The sequence below is a fragment of the Ilyonectria robusta genome (assembly GCF_021365365.1).
Source record: "Ilyonectria robusta strain PMI_751 chromosome Unknown BGZ61scaffold_2, whole genome shotgun sequence".
Taxonomy (NCBI): Eukaryota; Fungi; Ascomycota; class Sordariomycetes; order Hypocreales; family Nectriaceae; genus Ilyonectria; species Ilyonectria robusta.
Genome location: NW_025764436.1, coordinates 2,879,819 through 2,897,195, shown reverse-complemented (window position 1 = coordinate 2,897,195; position 17,377 = coordinate 2,879,819). Strand labels below are relative to the sequence as shown.

General features: G+C 55.7%; 9 protein-coding genes across 9 annotated transcripts; 6 read left to right on the top strand and 3 right to left on the bottom strand.

The window, feature by feature from the left end:
• Nucleotides 1–145: 145 nt before the first annotated feature.
• On the top strand, nt 146–1,012 carry BGZ61DRAFT_341465 (ketose-bisphosphate aldolase; the record flags this gene model as incomplete). The annotated part of the gene is made up of 1 exon (XM_046239405.1): nt 146–1,012. The coding sequence occupies one exon, from the start codon at nt 146–148 to the stop codon at nt 1,010–1,012; it is 867 nt and encodes a 288-aa protein (XP_046111127.1).
• On the bottom strand, nt 914–3,194 carry BGZ61DRAFT_441858 (dihydroxyacetone kinase). The gene has a single exon (XM_046244646.1). The coding sequence runs from the start codon at nt 2,936–2,938 to the stop codon at nt 1,166–1,168; it is 1,773 nt and encodes a 590-aa protein (XP_046111126.1). The 5' UTR covers nt 2,939–3,194; the 3' UTR covers nt 914–1,165.
• Nucleotides 3,195–3,498: 304 nt separating this feature from the next.
• Nucleotides 3,499–4,025, top strand: BGZ61DRAFT_341655 (ribose-5-phosphate isomerase B; the record flags this gene model as incomplete). The annotated part of the gene is made up of 2 exons (XM_046239434.1): nt 3,499–3,537; nt 3,597–4,025. The coding sequence occupies 2 exons, from the start codon at nt 3,499–3,501 to the stop codon at nt 4,023–4,025; spliced, it is 468 nt and encodes a 155-aa protein (XP_046111125.1).
• A 266-nt stretch (nt 4,026–4,291) lies between these two features.
• BGZ61DRAFT_441854 (putative cyclase-domain-containing protein) lies at nt 4,292–5,815 on the top strand. Its single transcript, XM_046244645.1, has 3 exons — nt 4,292–4,703; nt 4,752–5,419; nt 5,468–5,815. Exons 1-3 carry the CDS (start codon nt 4,510–4,512, stop codon nt 5,641–5,643), a joined length of 1,038 nt encoding a protein of 345 aa, XP_046111124.1. The 5' UTR covers nt 4,292–4,509; the 3' UTR covers nt 5,644–5,815.
• Nucleotides 5,816–7,176, bottom strand: BGZ61DRAFT_441853 (uncharacterized protein). The gene is made up of 2 exons (XM_046244644.1): nt 6,865–7,176; nt 5,816–6,793 (listed from the first exon to the last, which is right to left on the bottom strand). Exons 1-2 carry the CDS (start codon nt 6,937–6,939, stop codon nt 5,870–5,872), a joined length of 999 nt encoding a protein of 332 aa, XP_046111123.1. The 5' UTR covers nt 6,940–7,176; the 3' UTR covers nt 5,816–5,869.
• Nucleotides 7,177–8,115: 939 nt separating this feature from the next.
• On the bottom strand, nt 8,116–9,503 carry BGZ61DRAFT_472670 (uncharacterized protein; the record flags this gene model as incomplete). Its single annotated transcript, XM_046248366.1, has 3 exons — nt 8,116–8,722; nt 8,781–9,047; nt 9,100–9,503. 3 exons carry the CDS (start codon nt 9,501–9,503, stop codon nt 8,116–8,118), a joined length of 1,278 nt encoding a protein of 425 aa, XP_046111122.1.
• A 1,684-nt stretch (nt 9,504–11,187) lies between these two features.
• BGZ61DRAFT_441846 (uncharacterized protein) lies at nt 11,188–12,348 on the top strand. Its single transcript, XM_046244643.1, has 2 exons — nt 11,188–11,210; nt 11,320–12,348. Exon 2 carries the CDS (start codon nt 11,366–11,368, stop codon nt 11,888–11,890), a length of 525 nt encoding a protein of 174 aa, XP_046111121.1. The 5' UTR covers nt 11,188–11,210; nt 11,320–11,365; the 3' UTR covers nt 11,891–12,348.
• Nucleotides 12,349–13,806: 1,458 nt separating this feature from the next.
• Nucleotides 13,807–14,607, top strand: BGZ61DRAFT_441839 (uncharacterized protein). Its single transcript, XM_046244642.1, has one exon. It carries the CDS (start codon nt 13,906–13,908, stop codon nt 14,476–14,478), a length of 573 nt encoding a protein of 190 aa, XP_046111120.1. The 5' UTR covers nt 13,807–13,905; the 3' UTR covers nt 14,479–14,607.
• A 1,416-nt stretch (nt 14,608–16,023) lies between these two features.
• Nucleotides 16,024–16,812, top strand: BGZ61DRAFT_93013 (uncharacterized protein). Its single transcript, XM_046257237.1, has one exon. The coding sequence runs from the start codon at nt 16,230–16,232 to the stop codon at nt 16,779–16,781; it is 552 nt and encodes a 183-aa protein (XP_046111119.1). The 5' UTR covers nt 16,024–16,229; the 3' UTR covers nt 16,782–16,812.
• Nucleotides 16,813–17,377: the final 565 nt, after the last annotated feature.

Below are 17,377 nucleotides of genomic sequence, written 5' to 3'. Positions count from 1 at the left end.
TGCTGTCCAGCGAAGAAGAGGCATATGGCTTCGTTGTGTCCTTGATGTGATCTTGATTTTCTAGTTCGGGGCTGTAATTCACAAGTCAAATCAGAGGGAAGTCTCAATCTATCAATTCAAGTTCAAACAGCAACAAACCGACAACATGGCGCGACCCGATTTGTCCAACAACAAGACGATGCAAATCCTCAACGCCGCTCGTGCGGGAGGGTACGCAGTGCCTGGAATGTGCTGCTACAACCTCGAGGCGATCATGGCCACCGTCAGAGCAGCCGAGGCGGCCAATTCTCCCGCCATGGTCCTCCTCTTCCCCTGGGCCATGACATACGCCGGAACGACGCTGGTGCGGGCCGCCGCCGATGCGTGCCGCAACGCAAAGGTGCCCGTGTCGCTACATCTCGATCACTGCCAGACCCCAGAGATGGTGCGAGAGGCGGCGGATATTGAGAACGGCTTCGACAGCATCATGTGTGACATGAGCCACTACGAGCGCGAGGAGAATCTGGCTCTGACGCGTGAGCTGGTGGATTACTGCCACGAGCGGGGGATCGCCACCGAGGCAGAACCTGGCCGCATCGAGGGCGGCGAGGATGGTGTTGCTGAGACGGCGGACCTGGAGGGCGTCCTGACGACTCCAGAGCAAGCCATCGAGTTTGTCGACACAGGAATCGAGCTGCTGGCGCCAGCCTTTGGCAACGTCCACGGCGAGTACGGACCTCGCGGGATCCGGCTCGAGTACGACCGCCTGGAGAAGGTCAACGCGACCGTCGGGGACCGCGTGCACCTGGTCCTCCACGGCGCGGATCCCTTCGACGAGGCCATCTTCCAGCGCTGCATCAGGGCGGGCGTGACCAAGATCAACATCAACAAGGGCATGAACAAGCACTATGCGCGCGTGCAGGAGGAGATGCGGGGGAAGCCGCTGACGAGTGTAATCGAGGCCGGGACAATGGCCATGCAGAAGGCGATTGAGGAGTACATGGTTTGGCTTGGATGTGCTGGCAAGGCTTGAATAGCAGCTTGAATATAGCTTAGATTGATACTTGGATTAGTCGCATTCCGTTCAAATTGAATAGGGTTAGTCCACTTAGACACGAAAGGCAGAGCAGGAATTCAACATGTAGAATAGTGTATCAAATCAAATCGCAGTCTAACAAAGAAATAATTACATGGCCTCCTTCAATCCCGCGACCGCGACCATCGCAGCCCAAGCACCAGGGTCTGGAGGCAACTCCTTGCCAGTGACGAGCCCACCGACATACGTCGCCCGTCCCAACCGCGGCGTCATCGTCTTGGTCGCCTCGGCGCCCTTGATGGCAGCCTCGACCGCATCGTCAAAGCTCCCGCTGCCCATGGCCTCTGCAAACGGGATGAGCGTGTCCATCACCGTCCGGTCTCCCACCTTGGCCGGCGTGTACCGCCTCAAGTTGCCCAGAGCGGACGAGAGCGCAATGGCCCAGAGCATCACTGGGCCTTGGGTTGTGGCCAGCTGGTAGTTGTTCTCGATGGCTGTTCGCAGGGAGACGAATAGGATCCCCAGGATGCCTCCGAGCGTGCCCCCCATCTTGCTCTCGACGATGTCCTCGAGGGTGGTGAGAACCCTGTTGATGGACCCAGACGCGGCGATCTTCTCATCATCCAGCGCAGCGAGCAGCAGGGATGCCCCGGTTTTGACTGTTTCCCCACAGTCGCCGTCGCCCATTTCGGTATCCCACTTCGTTAGCTCCGGCTCCACGGCCACGAGAGCATTGCAGGCAGTGCGGACTACCGCTTCGAGAGTCTTGGGGTCGACGATCAGGTCCTTGGACGACGTGGCCTTCTTCAACTCGACGGGGGCTTGGACGAATTGCTCTCTGCGTGCTCTGCGTTGCGGCTGAGACTGTGCGCCGGCCATCGACTCCCAGCATGTGTCGGTCTTCATGTCCATGAATCCCTTGAGCTGCTCCGCCGAGTAGGAGCAGTTCTTGGCGGCCTGGGTGACGTTGACGACTGAGATCGAGAACGCAGGGGCGTTGAGCGAGGTTTCGATGAAGCCGCTGTACACTCTAGCGGGGGCCATGTTCCATTCGGTGTCGAGTTGTCCAAGGAGCTCATCCACGAGCGCCCCCATTTCGAGGAACGACATGCCGCCAAAGTTGCTGACAAGCAATATCGTTTCATCCCCGGGCTGGAAGTGGACGTATCCGCGGTCGGGATCCTCCTCGTCCAGGCAATACTGGAGGATTTGGCTCACCAGCTCTGGCGGCGAGGGCCGAGGGGAGAGTTTCTTGTAGCCCGGCTCGTTGTGCGGACCGGTCCCGATCTCGACCTCGTCGTCGCCAAGCATGCCATGTTCAGTGCGGCCGGGTACGTGGCAGTGGTCGAGAGTCACCGCGATGGAGACGATTTGGTGCGAAAAGGCCACACCGAGGTCGTACACGTCGTCGAGGGAGCCGCCTTGTGCCGCCGCACCGCCCATGACTTTGAGCACGCCAACCTGGCCTGCCAGACCACGGCGACCGACGAGTCCGCCCTTGTTGCCCACGGAGACATCGTCGCCGCAGATGATCATGCGGCTGTTGTGTCCGTTGGCAATGGCCTTCTCGTTGGCCAGGCCAAAGTGCAGACAGTCGCCGGTGTAGTTGGTGACGACGAGGATGGTGCCCACGTCCGAGGGAACCTCGTCGATGGCCGCGAGGATCTGCCTGGTGCTCGGGCTGGCGAAGATGTCACCCGCAACCGACGCAGCCAGCATGTTGTTTCCAACATAGCCGGCCCAGGCAGGCTCGTGGCCGGAACCGCCGCCGCTGATGATGCTGACTTTGGAGCGGTCGTAGGCTGTGTTGAAGACGACGCGGTTGGTCTCGTCCAGACTCAACGCTGGGTTGTATGCAATCAGGCCCCGAAGAGACTTGACAACAAGTCCTTCCGGGGAGTCAAAAAGATGGCGCTTCGACATGGCTTCTAGTATCAAAAGACTCTGGTATCAAAAGAAAGCGAAAAAATGATCTGTGTCTCTAATTCCTGGTCTCTAACCGCTCTTCTTCACTCAACTGCCGAGCGACCACAGTGCCTTTTAGGGAAAACTGGTCACGCCCACATTCAATTGGTGAGAGACTAATTTATCCATATTACCCAATGCATTCATGTTCGCATCTTGCATCCGATGCCACTTCACGCATGCCGGCTTCCTTGAAGAGGCAGATCCGACCCGGGGGGTGGGTGCCACTAAGACCGGAGTTCCGTATATGGACGTGGGCCGAACCGAGCGCCAGCAATATGACCCCGAGGCCAGCCGCCTGAGTGCGACGCCGCGGAGTCGAGCTCACGATAACTGCATTGAACGGGAATCAGCGACTTTTTGTTGAGATTAGGTTTAAATTTTCTGTTCCAGGATTAGGTCATTTCTTCTTCCTGAGACGCTGTTCGCCTCTTCTTCTCTTTCTTATCTTTACATTAACTAGAGTCAACCATACTCCCTTCTACCATCACATTCACCTCTCCTCCGCATAAACAAAAATGGCCACGCCTAAATGGAAAATCGCAATAGGCTGCGATGTAACCCATTCCCTCCTCCCTCTTGTCCTTAGAGTTGCTAACCCATCCGTCCCTTCTAGGAAGCCGGTGTTGGCTACAAGGACGCCATCAAGGCCGACTTCGAGAAAGACGAGCGTGTCGAACTAGTCGAAGACGTCGGCAGCCACGGCCGCGACGACAAGACAGCATACCCTCTCCGCGCCGCCGCCGCAGCGAAGCTTGTCGCAGACGGGACCGTCGATCGAGCCGTGTTGATATGTGGAACGGGACTGGGCGTCGCCATCGCCGCGAACAAGGTCAAGGGCGTGCGCGCTGTGACGGCCCACGACAGCTTCTCTGTCGAGCGGGCTGTGTTGAGCAACAATGCCCAGGTCTTGTGTCTTGGCGAGCGGGTTGTGGGACTTGAGCTGGCGAGGAGGTTGGCCAAAGAGTGGTTGGGCTATGTCTTTGACCATACGAGTGCGAGTGCAGCAAAGGTCCAGGCCATCACGAATCTAGAGAATGAATAAGGATTGAGAGGCTTCATTATTATCGAATTCCGCGCTACAATTCTGCACACCGACATTGCCGGTCTTTAACAATTGCATTTGTGTGTTATTCCCGATACCGATATTTGTGCAGGTGTAATCCACTCTACAGGGCGGTTTGTGCTAAGCCTCATCTGAGATTGGCGATACCCTCATCCATCTTAGCTCTGCGGGGGAGTCGCCCATTCAAGCCAGGCACGTGGTGGCTGAGCAAACGACTCGTAACATTTTCGCGATATCTCATATATCCCCGGCCGACTTTCAGCTCTTCATGGTTCTTCACACAGCAATCTCGTACCTAGGCTCCAGTGATTCGGAACGTTGCCCAGGACGACAGCTTCACGACTTTTAGGCAACCATTTAGTGCCTGACGATATAAGACTTCCGATATTCTTTCTGTACTGCTAGATTCAACCACTCACAAGATAACCACAAACCCAAACTTGACTCAATTGCATCATTTACAATGACATTCGACATAAACTCTGTGCCCGACTTCGACGCCCTTCCCAAGGTCGAAGGGATGCCACAAGGCTGCGCCTGGGGCATCTTTGACCGCGATGGAAAGAAGGACATGGTCGGAACTCTGAACTTCTTGACCCCGGAGGTTGTGAAAGCCGCGGCTGGCGAAGTGAAAGACGGTGTATCGATCTCACTCAAGTAAGTGTATGCGCAACCTAGGAGGCCAGAGATGCTGACTCCCTTTAGCTGGCCCTTGAATGCCATGAACAAACTGCCCGCCATAGGAAGAAAGCAGTCCCAGCACAAGGTGCTCTATATCCCCGAAGCCATGTCTGCTCTTCCATTCGAGCAAGGCAAATCGTGGGACGACGAGCTGGAGTTCAACACCCAGGGTAGCAGCCAGTGGGACAGTCTCTGCCACTTCCAGCATCAGCCAACCGGCCTCGCTTACAACGGAGCCAACCCAACCGTGGAGGCTCTTTCAGTGGAGTCGACTGATGCAAACACCATGCCCACGCTGGACCACTGGCATGCCCGGGGCTGCATCGCCGGTCGAGGCGTTCTGCTCGACTTCAAGGCGTTTGCCGAGGAGAAGGGAATCCCCTTTCACCCGTTTGACGGCGACCGCATCAAAGCCGACGACTTGGAGGCCTGCGCCGCTCACTTTGGCGTCGAGTTCCGACCCGGCGACATCCTCCTTGTCCGCACGGGCGCCACCGAAGTCGTCGACAAGATGGACCCCGAGGGTTTGGGCAAGATGGCGGCTGTCAAGCTTTCGGGCCTTCACGGGTCTGAAGAGACGGCCAGGTGGCTCTGGAACAAGCGGTTCGCTGCCGCAGCCTCCGACTCGAGCAGCTTTGAAGCGTTCCCGCCGCTGAAGGCGGATAATACGGTTGGCGGCATGAAGGACCTCGGTATGAGAACCCACCCGAACTGCGTTAATTCTGGCTAACTTGGAAAAGTGCTCCACATGTATCTCCTGAACCTCTTCGGCATGTCAATTGGCGAGCTTTGGGATCTCAGCAAGCTGTCGGAATACTGCAAGAAGACGAAGAGGTATTCGTTCATGATTACCTCGTCGCCGCTGAACCAGCCGGGACTGATTGGATCTCCGCCTAATGCCATGGCCATCTTCTAAGCGTGGCGGACAGGACGCTGGGTGGAATGGAATCGCTACACTTTAAGTCGTCATCGCATTTGACCGAGGACGCTACGTTATCAATGAACCTTGAGACGAGGCCCCATTTCAAGAATCATAGAGTTTCTTTCAGATATGCCACCTAAGATTCGGGAGGCATCTAAATATAATAAGATTCCATTCCTGACGTCTAATTCATGCTCGCTACTCCCGAGTGCTGAAAGATCTAGGACTGCTCAACCTTCTCCCCGAGACCAAACATCGATATGCTGTTCTTCCAAGCGGCCTCGGAAACCTCGTGCACACTGATGCCCTTGAGTCCCGCCACAATAAACGCCACCCGCTCGATCGTGCAGCTCTCGTTCCTCTCCTTTATCATGCACTTGGGATCCCACTTGTCCTTCTTCTTGGAAGCCGGCAGGGGCTTCGCATTTGCGCAATACCGCTTGACGAGATCCGAAGTGGCTTTCAGCTCTCCCCAGGGCGCGTCCGTCTCGATCTGTAGCCGTTCCAGGGGTATCTTGGAGACCATTCGCAGGCTCTCCTGGTCCTTGAAGCTGAATCCGTTGACGCTGACGTCGAAGCCGAGTTCGACGAGCTTCTCCATCTGGGCGGTTGAACCCACGAAGCTATGCACTAGGCCGCGGCGTGGCAACTTCTCCAGGTAGGGAGTAACGATGTCCACAAAGTCGTCGCAGGCGGCTCGGCAGTGCAAAAATAGCGGCAAGTCCCATGCGTTGGACACGAAGAGATCCAGCTGTGCCTTGAAAGCCCGAATCTGCACCTCCTTGGAGGCGTGGACCTCTCGTTCGTAATCCAGCCCCAGCTCCCCAAAGGCGCCAATCTGGACCGGATCCTGAGCCAGCGCGTCCTTCACGCTGCGTTCTAGGTTGTCCAGGTAGTCCTCACCGCCCTCGACAAGTTCCGAAGCATGGTACGGATGCACGCCAATTGTCAGGAAGCACTGAGAAGGGCGAGCCTTGACGATGTCTGTGTGGAAAGCGACGTCCGCGAGGGACATGCCGGTCACCATGACCTTGCAGACGCCCGCATCCTGGGCGCGGTCGAGCGTGTGCACAAAGTCAGGCTCATGGCATTGCTTATTGCGATATATGCCCTTGAACTCATTTGCTGTCGCCGTAACTGCCACCTGTCGAAGCGTTAACACCAGGGAATCAAAGACGGCATCCACGTTGGTTCGGTTCATCGAGCTCTTCTTACGTCTGCAAAGCGGAGTTGTTGTGAGGGCCGCGACGGCGCATCTTTCGGGAATTCGCTCAGGTCAATGGTTGTCATGATGATATCCAGTTTGTCCACCGTCTCGGAGTCTCGGTTGAATATGTGATGTGTGAATATCCGCCTTAATATATACTATTGAAGCCAACCCGGGCCGACCTTCATGAGCGTTCTGATAACGAAGCTGGAGCCTCCGATTTAGGCCGAGCCTAGAAACTTCCATTTGGACTCTTTCATTCGCCGCCCGACATCGTCTTGGCGCTGAACACCAGATTACGTCAGCTATTGACAAGCAATGGGCGTATTATACCGTAGCCCTTTGGTGATTCCCCGATTCCCTCAGATGTGCCGGTCGGTGTAGATGACAGCAAGTGCCGGGAGAGATCTGGCTTTAAAACGTAAAAGAATCCTGAATTGATAATTTGTGTACTGATACATGACCCGTTGGCTCCACATCAAACTCCCCATCGCCCCTTCACTCAAATAAATCACCCTTCATCAAAACCTCGCGCCATGACTTTTGATCCTGGAAAAGCCGCCAACTCCCAGCCAGCAGTTGGCATCCACCAGCCCAGAAACTTGAAACCCAGTATGCGCAAATGAATCCTTTGTGCCCTAGAAATCGCCGAAAATAGGTCCTGACTGTATTGTTTCCTGTTAGTCAGTCCGTGGGTGCATTCTGAACCAAACGTAAGGCTGTGTGCAGTAGGAAACCCAAGCCATCGCAAAGTGCTTTCAAGAACAAGCAAGAAATGATTCAAGAACAAACAAGGCTTGGACTACGAACACTCAAAAGGAACAGACGCAATCAAAGAGACATAGGGAATATCACTAGTCGAGGTACAACGTTAAACGTCAACGCAGCAATGAGAAGCAGCAAATGGCGAAAGCAAACAGGTAGAAGCAATAGCTTAAATGAATTTGAACTGATGACAATCCACCGGTGCCGAAGATCTCCAACGCCAATCATGATTCAGACCAAGGAAATGGAGTGTGCGTGGTGCCGTATCGAAATCCAGAGCTGCGTATGAACCGTGATCCCAGCTCGAAGTTAAGGGTGGGTATCATCACGTCAGAAAAAATCATACCAACAGGAAACCCCCGTTGGGCACGACAGCCAATGACGAGGCAAGATGATCGAGTCCAAGGAAAAAGAAGCATTGGGGGAACTGGGTGCATGCGTCCCCCATCGTCAACGAGTCAATGTCGTGGTCAAATTACTAGGAGAACAAGAGATCAGCCATGGTAAACACGTTGGGCCGCAACGGGCTCCAGGGGCAACTGCCATACCTGGGGAGGGCCAGCAGGGCCGGGAGGTCCCGGCGGTCCAGCAGGACCTTGGGGACCAGGAGCAGGTCCGCCAAAGTGCTGAGGACCGTAGTTACCGGGGCCGTGGCTGGGCATGCCCATGTAGTGAGGCGGAGGGGGGGCAGGGCGGTAGGGGGTACCAACACCAGAGTTGTTCTGCGAGCGACCCCAGCTCAGACGGACGCGAGAGTTACCAATCGGGTAACCCTGCATCTGGTTGATGGCCATCTCAGCAGCATGGCGGTGGACGAACTGAACGAAGCCGCAGCCCTTGCCAGGGGGGATCTTGACGTAGGTGATCTCGCCGAATCCCTGGAAGAACGATCGAAGCTCATCCTCGGTAACGTAGCCGGAAAGACCTCCAACGAAGACGGTGGTGTTGTTGGGATCGGTGAACTGGTTCATCTGGGTGGCCGGGTTAAAACCTCCGTAAGGGAAACCCTGCATACCACCCCACATCTGCTGCTGAGGCATACCACCAGCCATCATAGGGCCGTTCTGGTGGCCAGCGTGGCCGCCGAAGCCGTGGTTTCCGCTGAATACCGTTAGCATCCTGCCTGCTCAGTGTCTCCAAATCAAGCGCGAAGACTTACCGGTTCTTGGGGGTGGCAGTGGAGATGCGCATGGGGCGGTTGCCGCAGTAAACGCCCTGCATTTCGACAAGAGCGCGCTGCTGGTCGTTCTCATCGGAAAAACGAACAAACCCATAGCCACGACTCTGGCCGGACATGGCATCGGTCATGATCTTAGCAGACTTGCAGGATGGGAAGCGCGCCTGGAAGAGAGAAACCAAAACGTATTCGTTGACCTCAGGGCCGAGGTCACCAACAAAGATGCTGTACTCGGGGCCGCGGTCATCACTGTTGCAAAGTTAGCAAGCAGCGAGCAGTTCAAGAGGTTAGCAAAACTTACCGTCGGTCAACAAGACCGCCGCCAGATGCCCAGTTAAGCTTGAACTGACGGGAGCTGTTGGGGACGGGAGTGCCGTTGAGGCCCAGGGCCTTTGTGGCCGCATCGGGGGACTGGAATTCGACGAAGCAGTATCCAGCATTGCCCGAGTTCTTGTCGCGGATGACCTTGACGTTGACAGTCTCTCCGGCAGCGGACAAGAACACGCCCTTAATGAAGTTCTCGTCCATCCAGGGTTCAAGTTCTCCCATCCACAGAGTCGTCTTGGCGGCATCACCACCTGCTCCAGGAGGAGGGGCAACCGAGCCCATGTCGGTGGCGGGAGGAGTACCGTTGGAGAAGGCCATTTGGTTGGGGGCAGGACCGCCGTTGGCAGGGACCGAGTTGAAAGGAGCGTTGAGTTCCATACTGGGCTGTATCGGGGGTCAGTCCATGGCCTTTGCGAATGTTGAGGGACAGTGAGCGTTATCAAAACACGGTCTTCGAGGCCAGAGAGCGTCGAAGGCGTCGATCGATAGCGGAGTATCGTGAGACTTACCGACAATCGAAAACTGGCCAGAAATGCTGAAGATCAAAGGTACTCGAGTGAGTAGTGCACAGCTGGAAAGGTTAGCTTGGCTCAAAGCCGAGTGTCGACGAGAGCAGCCACCTACAAGAATGTGTTGCGAGGCTTAATAGAGCGCGGCAACGGGATTTAAGATACTGGGGAGATTGTTAGCAGCTGTCTTGGATCAACCAGACAAGCCGGGCGCAAGCCAGGGAAGAGATGACGTCTCGGCGATTATGGAGAAGGAAATTGGTGCAGAGTGTGATTCAAGGACAAGCGAGATCCATCAGCGCCCCGACAAAGGTAATCAAGTCCAACACAAGTGCCTGATTGAGTGGAAGGAAAAGTTTGATGGCAACGGTGATCTGGTCACTGGAGATGCTCTTGGGAGATTCCGCGATCCAGGAGAAGATCAACAGAAGCCGAGGTGACCCGCAGCTGCCAGCTGCATGCGCGATTTGCAACCAGGTTCCAGTCCAGGCACATGCGAGGTAGAAATCCAGGAACAGCAGTAGGCCAGGCACCAGATGCACATCCAAGGGCTATTCCGCAGCTTCTCCCAAACGTTCTCCGGGCGCTTTTGGTCCCAGCGCGGGGGTTCCAGGAGTGCAGTGATGGAAAGAAGATGCCAAGTGCAAAAACTTACCGAGCGTAAATCTCGTACACGTCGTGAACAAAGTCGTAGAAGAGCTGCAGTCTGGCTGTTAGCATCGCAGCCTTCTGAGACGGTGGTTGGTGTTTGGGGAGGAAGTGTTGTGAGGGTGGGTGACTGGAAAATAAGGTTGGGGCAGATTTTCGGACAGCCAGTTATTCCACCGGCAGTAGTCCCGAGGAACTACCTCCAGGCAGCTTCACCACAACACACGATTGCAGAGAATGCGGCGTGCAGCACACAATACCGCCGTATGCCCTCACACACGTTCGCACAACACGAGGGCTGAAGAAAAAAGGACGCTTACTGCTGAGGGAAACCGAGAATGCGAGTACAACGAAGCAAGTCGTTAGAGTTAGACCTGAACTCGGGGGTTAGCCAGAGTGATTTGGAGAGCACAAGGCACAAAACTAGGCCTCCAGAGAACTGCTACTCAGTCTGCAAGTTTGTGACGCCTGCATCACTCGACGAGTCAAGTCTTTCTCAGAGTTCCTAACCGGATGGTGATTGCGAGCGCACAACACCGACCCCAATAGTCGCGAAATCCAGGCGTCGTCCACTTGCAGCCCTAACAACACGGAATAGAGCAATCCCTTACCTTCACGCCAAGTCTATTCCCCAAAAGATGCGAAGCTGCCGAACCGAACCGGGAATTGGGAACGAATCGAGAAAGACTGGTGTCCAGACCCAACCGAGACTCCGAAAAGCAGTCGTACAGACGAGAATAAGAGTTTCTCAGACGCCGTCACGCCGATACAAGAAGCAATAGAATGCTTGGGGGATGGAGAGGTGCAAAAATGCGAAGTCGAAGTTCTCAACGGTGCCCAGAATAGATCGTGGGATGAACGCGTGCTCTACCAAAAATTCCTAAGGAATGTGGTAAGATAGCTGAAACGTTCCCGAAATGAGCTGAACCTGGCGGTACTGTCAGTAACATTCAAGGCAAGCGTGTCCACACAATATGACCAGGTTTGGTCGTGACAGAGGAGATCCATGGGTCCGAGGTATCCGTCCAGGAACTGACAGGTTCAGGCAAGAGGAGGGTCCATCCCAAAGACGATTCGAGTTGGATGGTCAAACGCGCAAAGCGAGCGGCTGTTGTATCCGGCACGTGTCGTCTTCCAAGGGTCGCATCGAATTCCATATCAGCGCATTTCCAACAGTCTTGGCACCGAGGGAAAGACAACTGCGTCATCATCCACCGCTCGCATCCAGCATGGTCCGTCGCAGTCCAGGTTGGCTACCAGGTCGACAGGATCAAGGATGAAGAGCCAAATAACGAGCGACATGGATCTCAGGTCAATTGGCAGGGAATCCGGCATGTGCGCCTGGGTTGGAGGAGACAACACTCGAATCAGCAGCCAAAGCCTTTCGGCCCTGATTTGCTTCGTTGTCGATACGGCGCTGGAAGGCCAACCACGCCCCGCGTCAAACAGCGACACCATGCCAGTCGGACGCATTCACCTCCATCCTGTCGACAATCCCTCTCGTGCAAGTTGTTACTGATAGGTTGCAACAGACGATGCCGGTCCGATCTTTCCGAGATCATGCGACGTAATATTGAGAACCATGTGCGACGGCCAGAAGAGGGGTAATATCTGCGTCGACATCATCTCCGTCACAGCGAGCAATTTCGAATTGCAGAACAGCGCGGCATTGTCTGAAGGGAGTCGAGTAACATAACGGAAATCGCAGTCGAGAGTCATTGTCGTCTTCGATGGTCGTCCTCGTGCGGCCACGGAGTTTGGTGGTTTCTCCTCGGCAAGTGCTCGTGGCGGGGCGGCGGGGATGTTGTCTCTCCATTCCAAGCATCTCGTCCTTTCCGTTTCACTCCAGACATCTTCCAGGATCATTCAGGCGACTCGGCGGCATGGTTGGCGATCGCGCTCGTCGTCATCGTCATGGCGCGGGGGTTGGCGAGGATTGGCGCTTTACTCGGAATCTCACAGTGGCCTCCCAGCCCACACACCCAATGCCACGACACAAAGGACCAAAAAAAAAAGGAAATGGGAAATGGATATTCAAAACTCACTTTTAGGCGCCAACAAAAACAGCAGTAACTCTCACAGCCAACTTTCCAAAAGACGCGCAAGGGAAGAGCCGTGGGAACCGTGATGGGGATGGGGATGGGGAGGGGATGTTGAAGGAGAGTCGCGGGATGAGTCGTAGTGCGGGAGAGGCAGAGAAAAAAGACAGAGCTTTTTTTTCCAAACCTTGCCTTGTTTGGGCCTTGGCCTTGGGAACAATCGGGGTGCGCGGGGACGAGGGTACGAGGCAGGGGAAAATTATCGACCGGGGGGGGTGCGCTGCCGTATCCGCCGACAAGGGATCTAGGATCTGGCCTGCTAAGGGTGGCACTGAAACACGACGACGGGCGAATGACGCTGGGTGCCACTGGCGGGTGACGGAGCGGCTGCAGGTGTTGAAATCCAGCGATGGATAGGAGGGCGCAGCGGCGGAGTCTTCGGATACAAACGTCGACAATGGAGACAAGAAATCCCAAGGAGAATCAACCGCACAAGGGACGACAGCAGACAACGATAACGGTAGTTTGTTCGCAATCGAGTTCGCAACAGAAGACGAGAGAAATTGTGGGGGAGGGGATGGGAGGCACTTGGAAGAAAAGGGCTTGCAAAACGAAACGAACAGTCAGTGATGACGGGTAGAGCGTGGTAGTGTGTGTGCGTGTGAGTGGGTGTGAGAGTTATTGGGCGTGCGCGAGTGTCCATGTGTGCCATGTGGAGAGAATGGAAGGGAGGAGAAGGACGAGGAGATGACCCTGTGGGCCCGCTTGCTTCTCCAGCACGAAGCTCACCCACACAGTATCGGACTCTTGTGAAGCACCTTAATGGCGATGGGCGACGACAAACAGTGGATATGCGAGCTGGGTGACGGGGGTGTACGGCTATCCTTCAATCCACCATCCGCCATTCTGTGCGCTGCTGGTTTGAGTGGGTGGGCCTGTCTTGCCCTACCTTGTCTGGTTCCGGCAGACGATTTATGCCTGCTGCACAAAACACGAGGCCTGTCGGTGCAGTACGGAGCAAGTACCGTGTACGGAGTGTGCACTCAAGGTTCAGGCAGGCTGAGAACGGGTGGCCTCGAAGAAGCTTCCGTGGGCCAACTGCGCTGAACAGCCCTTGTGGTGTGGCTTCGCCAAGCAGGGCTACCCCTGCCCAGGAGTGCCACTATCATGAGCCCGCGAGGTGGCCTCCAAATGGAGCCCTAACCCGCAGTGGATTGGGACTTGGTGCTGGGCCGACCACGATACAGGCAGCTGAGCGCTGGGCGCTGGATGCCGGACGGCCAGGGCGAGATGAACCAGCTGGACCCCTGCGAGGACAGCCCTGCTCCCGGTGGATCATGAAATCATCGGGCGTCTGGAGGACGATGGGATAGATTGATTGATCGAGCATCCCGATCTAGGTAAAGTACGGCCTGGTGGGAAGATGCGGAGGGGGGAGGGAGGGATCATCACGTCCATGGCCAAGGCCCAAGGCTACGGCTGCGGCACCTGCGAATTATCAAGAACAGGACGGAGCGTCGGGTCGCTGCCGGTTCATCAGCGCCCGCTCCGTATCAGGATGGCGGAGCCGCTTGACTGGTGAGAATGAAGAATCTCACCCGCAGAAGTTGGAATTTCTCGTCTAAATTCACTGTCGGAGAAGTGAAGAGAAAGGACCCGAAGGATGCACGCGTTCTTCTTGGTACGCTAACCGGTTGTTTAGAGTTTGTTCTGATCGGGCTATCGCATGGAATGAAGTGGCAGTGTTACCAGTCACCAAACATGTCCGTCATCCTCAAGCGACAAGCTTGCGTTGTGTGGGAGGAGAATGTGGAGTGCGTGTTGGTTCGGTGCGAGGGAGCTTTGTTGCATACGCGCAACCAGATGGTGGCCTTTGTTGTCTCAACTCGTCATTTGACCTCTTCCCCCCAGCTGTCTTCCCTTCCCTTGCGGGAAGCAATTGCAGGCCCTGCCGAAATTGGTGTCTCAATCCACCAAAACCCCTTGCTTGAGCCCGCGTCACTCGCTCGGGAAACTCTTACGGCCGTTGGACTGTCAAGTGTCCCGCGTATGCTGTCCCAGACTCCTTGTCACAGCAACGTGACACAAACCTGGCGCGCACCAGCAGTGGCTGCGAAGCTACCTGTCCTGGCGTGCCTGGCGAGCAAGGGAGCTTGAACCATGCCGCCGTGATGCGCCTGCTTACGCTCAGTCAGTCCGTCCGTCCGTATTCAAAGCACAGCTCTGCAGCCAAAAGCTCGCACCGACCGACGCCATTGCTTTCTCAGAGCTGTGATGGGTCAAACAATTGATGAACGGATGAATTGGGATCCGTTCAGAAACAGGACACGTTGCGAGTTACGGGCGAGCACCATCCGTGCCTGACTACCAACTGCGCACTTCGTTTGATTGCTACAAACTTGTCTCGTCTCACCCAGTTTTCCGACATCACCCCCTAATTGAATCGTCCCGTTTGCGGTTTCCATCCCCTCCCTTCGCTTGCGTTTACGACGACCAAAGGCCTCCCAGAATGGTACGCGGGCAATGAACTATCGCAAACAGTGTGTTTGACTGGTTCAGCACCAAGCACACGGTGGCGTGGCCGCAAAACTCATACAGGGCAGGGTGGCGCCCACCAGATCTGGTCTGTCCCACCTACGGCTAGAGGCTACAGCCGCGCCAGGGCTTGAACCAACCCTGGCGACGGCTCTCATTTGCTCGCTCCCACGAGAAACCAATTTGTTCCTTGCTTGAGCTGCCCGTCCTCACGCCATTCATGCTGCGCCAACTTTACCGAGGCCACCGCCGCCGAGTTGGCGTTGGGCCTCCGCTGCCCCAGCTGCCCCAGAGGACGCTCGAAGGGTGACGCTGCAGCACGCCGTCGCCAGTGAACTGTCGAATCAGGAGCGAATGGGAGTTTTTCCAGGCATCGGGGCGTTGTATTCGGTGGATCAGCCAGGCGCATGAGAGATTATTTCATACATTGGCCATGCTGCAGCCTCTGCACAACCTAGATTCAAGCACCCGACGTCCTGGCGAGCCTGAAGCGAACACCGTACCAAAGGGCCAATACTCATTCATCCAATCACCCTTGCCACTCTTAGTAGGGCATGCTACGGGATCACCGAGAACAAGTTTGCCCCTCACTTCACAACTGAGCGGGAGAGATGACGCGGATTGGAAGGTTTGGCGCAACTAGGCAGGATTGAGGTTTTCAGGCGAGAGTTCGCACGGCACAGAATCTGGGGCTAAAGCATGTTGCTTTAAATTCGATGTCGAAAATCTTCATGTGAACACCAAGCAACGCTGGGCTTAACGCCATGAACTATGCGCTCATTCGCCCCTGGACATGCCCGCTAGTCCAATGCCCAGGAATTCTGAGCTATCATCAATTCTGTATTTAAAACACCTTGTTCAAATGCCATTCGGTTCCTCATTTCAGCCTGACTTAGGTCCGTGTCGAGTTTCTAGTTTGCCGTTATCCAGTCGCGTCCTTCTCAACCAGGGCCCCGGATAATGCGTGCAGATCGGCCAGCACCCTTGCAACCCTGCCCATTCGTTAAACCCAGGCGTGCACCGATGACGAATGGCCATTTTTAGAAGCCCACGAGTCCTGAGCAGGCAGGCCCAGCTGAAGGACGGGAGCCCGAGCCTCCGAACGTACAATAAAGCCCGGTGTCAAAGCGACAAGCCATGACAGCATCGTCAGTCATGGGACTATTCGGACTTTGCAAGGTAGTGAGAAACCGCTGGGGTTTTTAGCTCGCAATGACACAAGAGTCACATCATTTCTGACAGGCATTCGTTAGCAGCACTGTGGTATCCAGGACTTCGCGGCCTGGTCGCAGGGCGTGCCTGTATCGTGCGGGGCGTCTCTTGGTTTCAGCCCGCCCAGGCGAAAAAGCCCTTCCCTTTCCAAGGCGCTGCCCATGCCCGTGCCCATGTCTGGCTTGCTTGCTTCGTCCAGGGGCGTTGCTCATTGGCTTTTCTCGCGTCGAGCCTGGCTTGACAATGGGATTTCTTGCATCCTCGAGCCGGCGAGGGCTTCGATCCAGGGCCATGTGACATCTGAGCAGCCTTTGTGGTGTGGGGAAGGCCATCGGATCCCATGTCCGAGCCCGAGATCCAGCGTCGCTCTCTGTAAACCCTCCACCGTCGCTGAAATGAGAGAGCACTGCCCCAATCCGATTACGCAGCATTTGCATTCCCAAGGCGCGGCGCACGATTGGACACTCGGCGCGGTGGTAGAGGCGGCGAACTTCTCACCCTCCCTTGCGGACTCTGCCGCGTCGCGATCCTCGGTCCCTCGTTCCTCTCAGCCGGTATCGGACAGGGTTGGCCCAAAAACCTCTCCTGCCGAAGGGATCCGACGGTGGATCTGGGATCCCGACGTTTCCGGCCACTGGCAGTGCCGTCGTGTCGGTGCGAAGCCCGGTCTGGGTTCAATCCTCCGGCGTGAACGCTCGATGCAAATCACTTGATTGAGAAGTGGTGGCGTTGGACAGAAGTCTCTCGCAACTCGTTTGCGATTGTTCGAATTGAATCAGAATGCCACCCTCCGGCAATGCGGACGAATGGCAGGCAAGGGCCAAGGAAGCCATGGAACATTGGGCGCTGGTTGTGCCCTACACCGCAGCGTCAGCTTCGGCAGCGAGATGTTGCAGTAATTCTCTCTGTCTTGTCTTGTCTTCGCTTTGACGCATGTAATCGGACCCTCCTGCAAGACAATTTCCTCGGGACGAATACAGCAACCAATTCGCCGAGGGCCAATGACCACAGGGACCTTTGCTTTGGAATCAGAATTCACCGTCCCCAAGCCTCGTCGGAGCATGCCTAATGGTGGTAAATGTAGCTCGGCAATTGTTCGACAAGCATTCAAATAACCATCCCGACCAGCACTCAGCGTCTGAGGCGGCTCAAGTGGCGAACGTTGGCTGCGCGTAATGCCGACAGGATAAGAAGCCACCCACCGGCTTTGAAGTTCGGGATGGCGAAGGTAAATCTCTCAGAAGTTATACCGTCTTCCAAAAACAGAATCCATTGATTCTTACTGCATATTAACGCAACGTAAACGGCT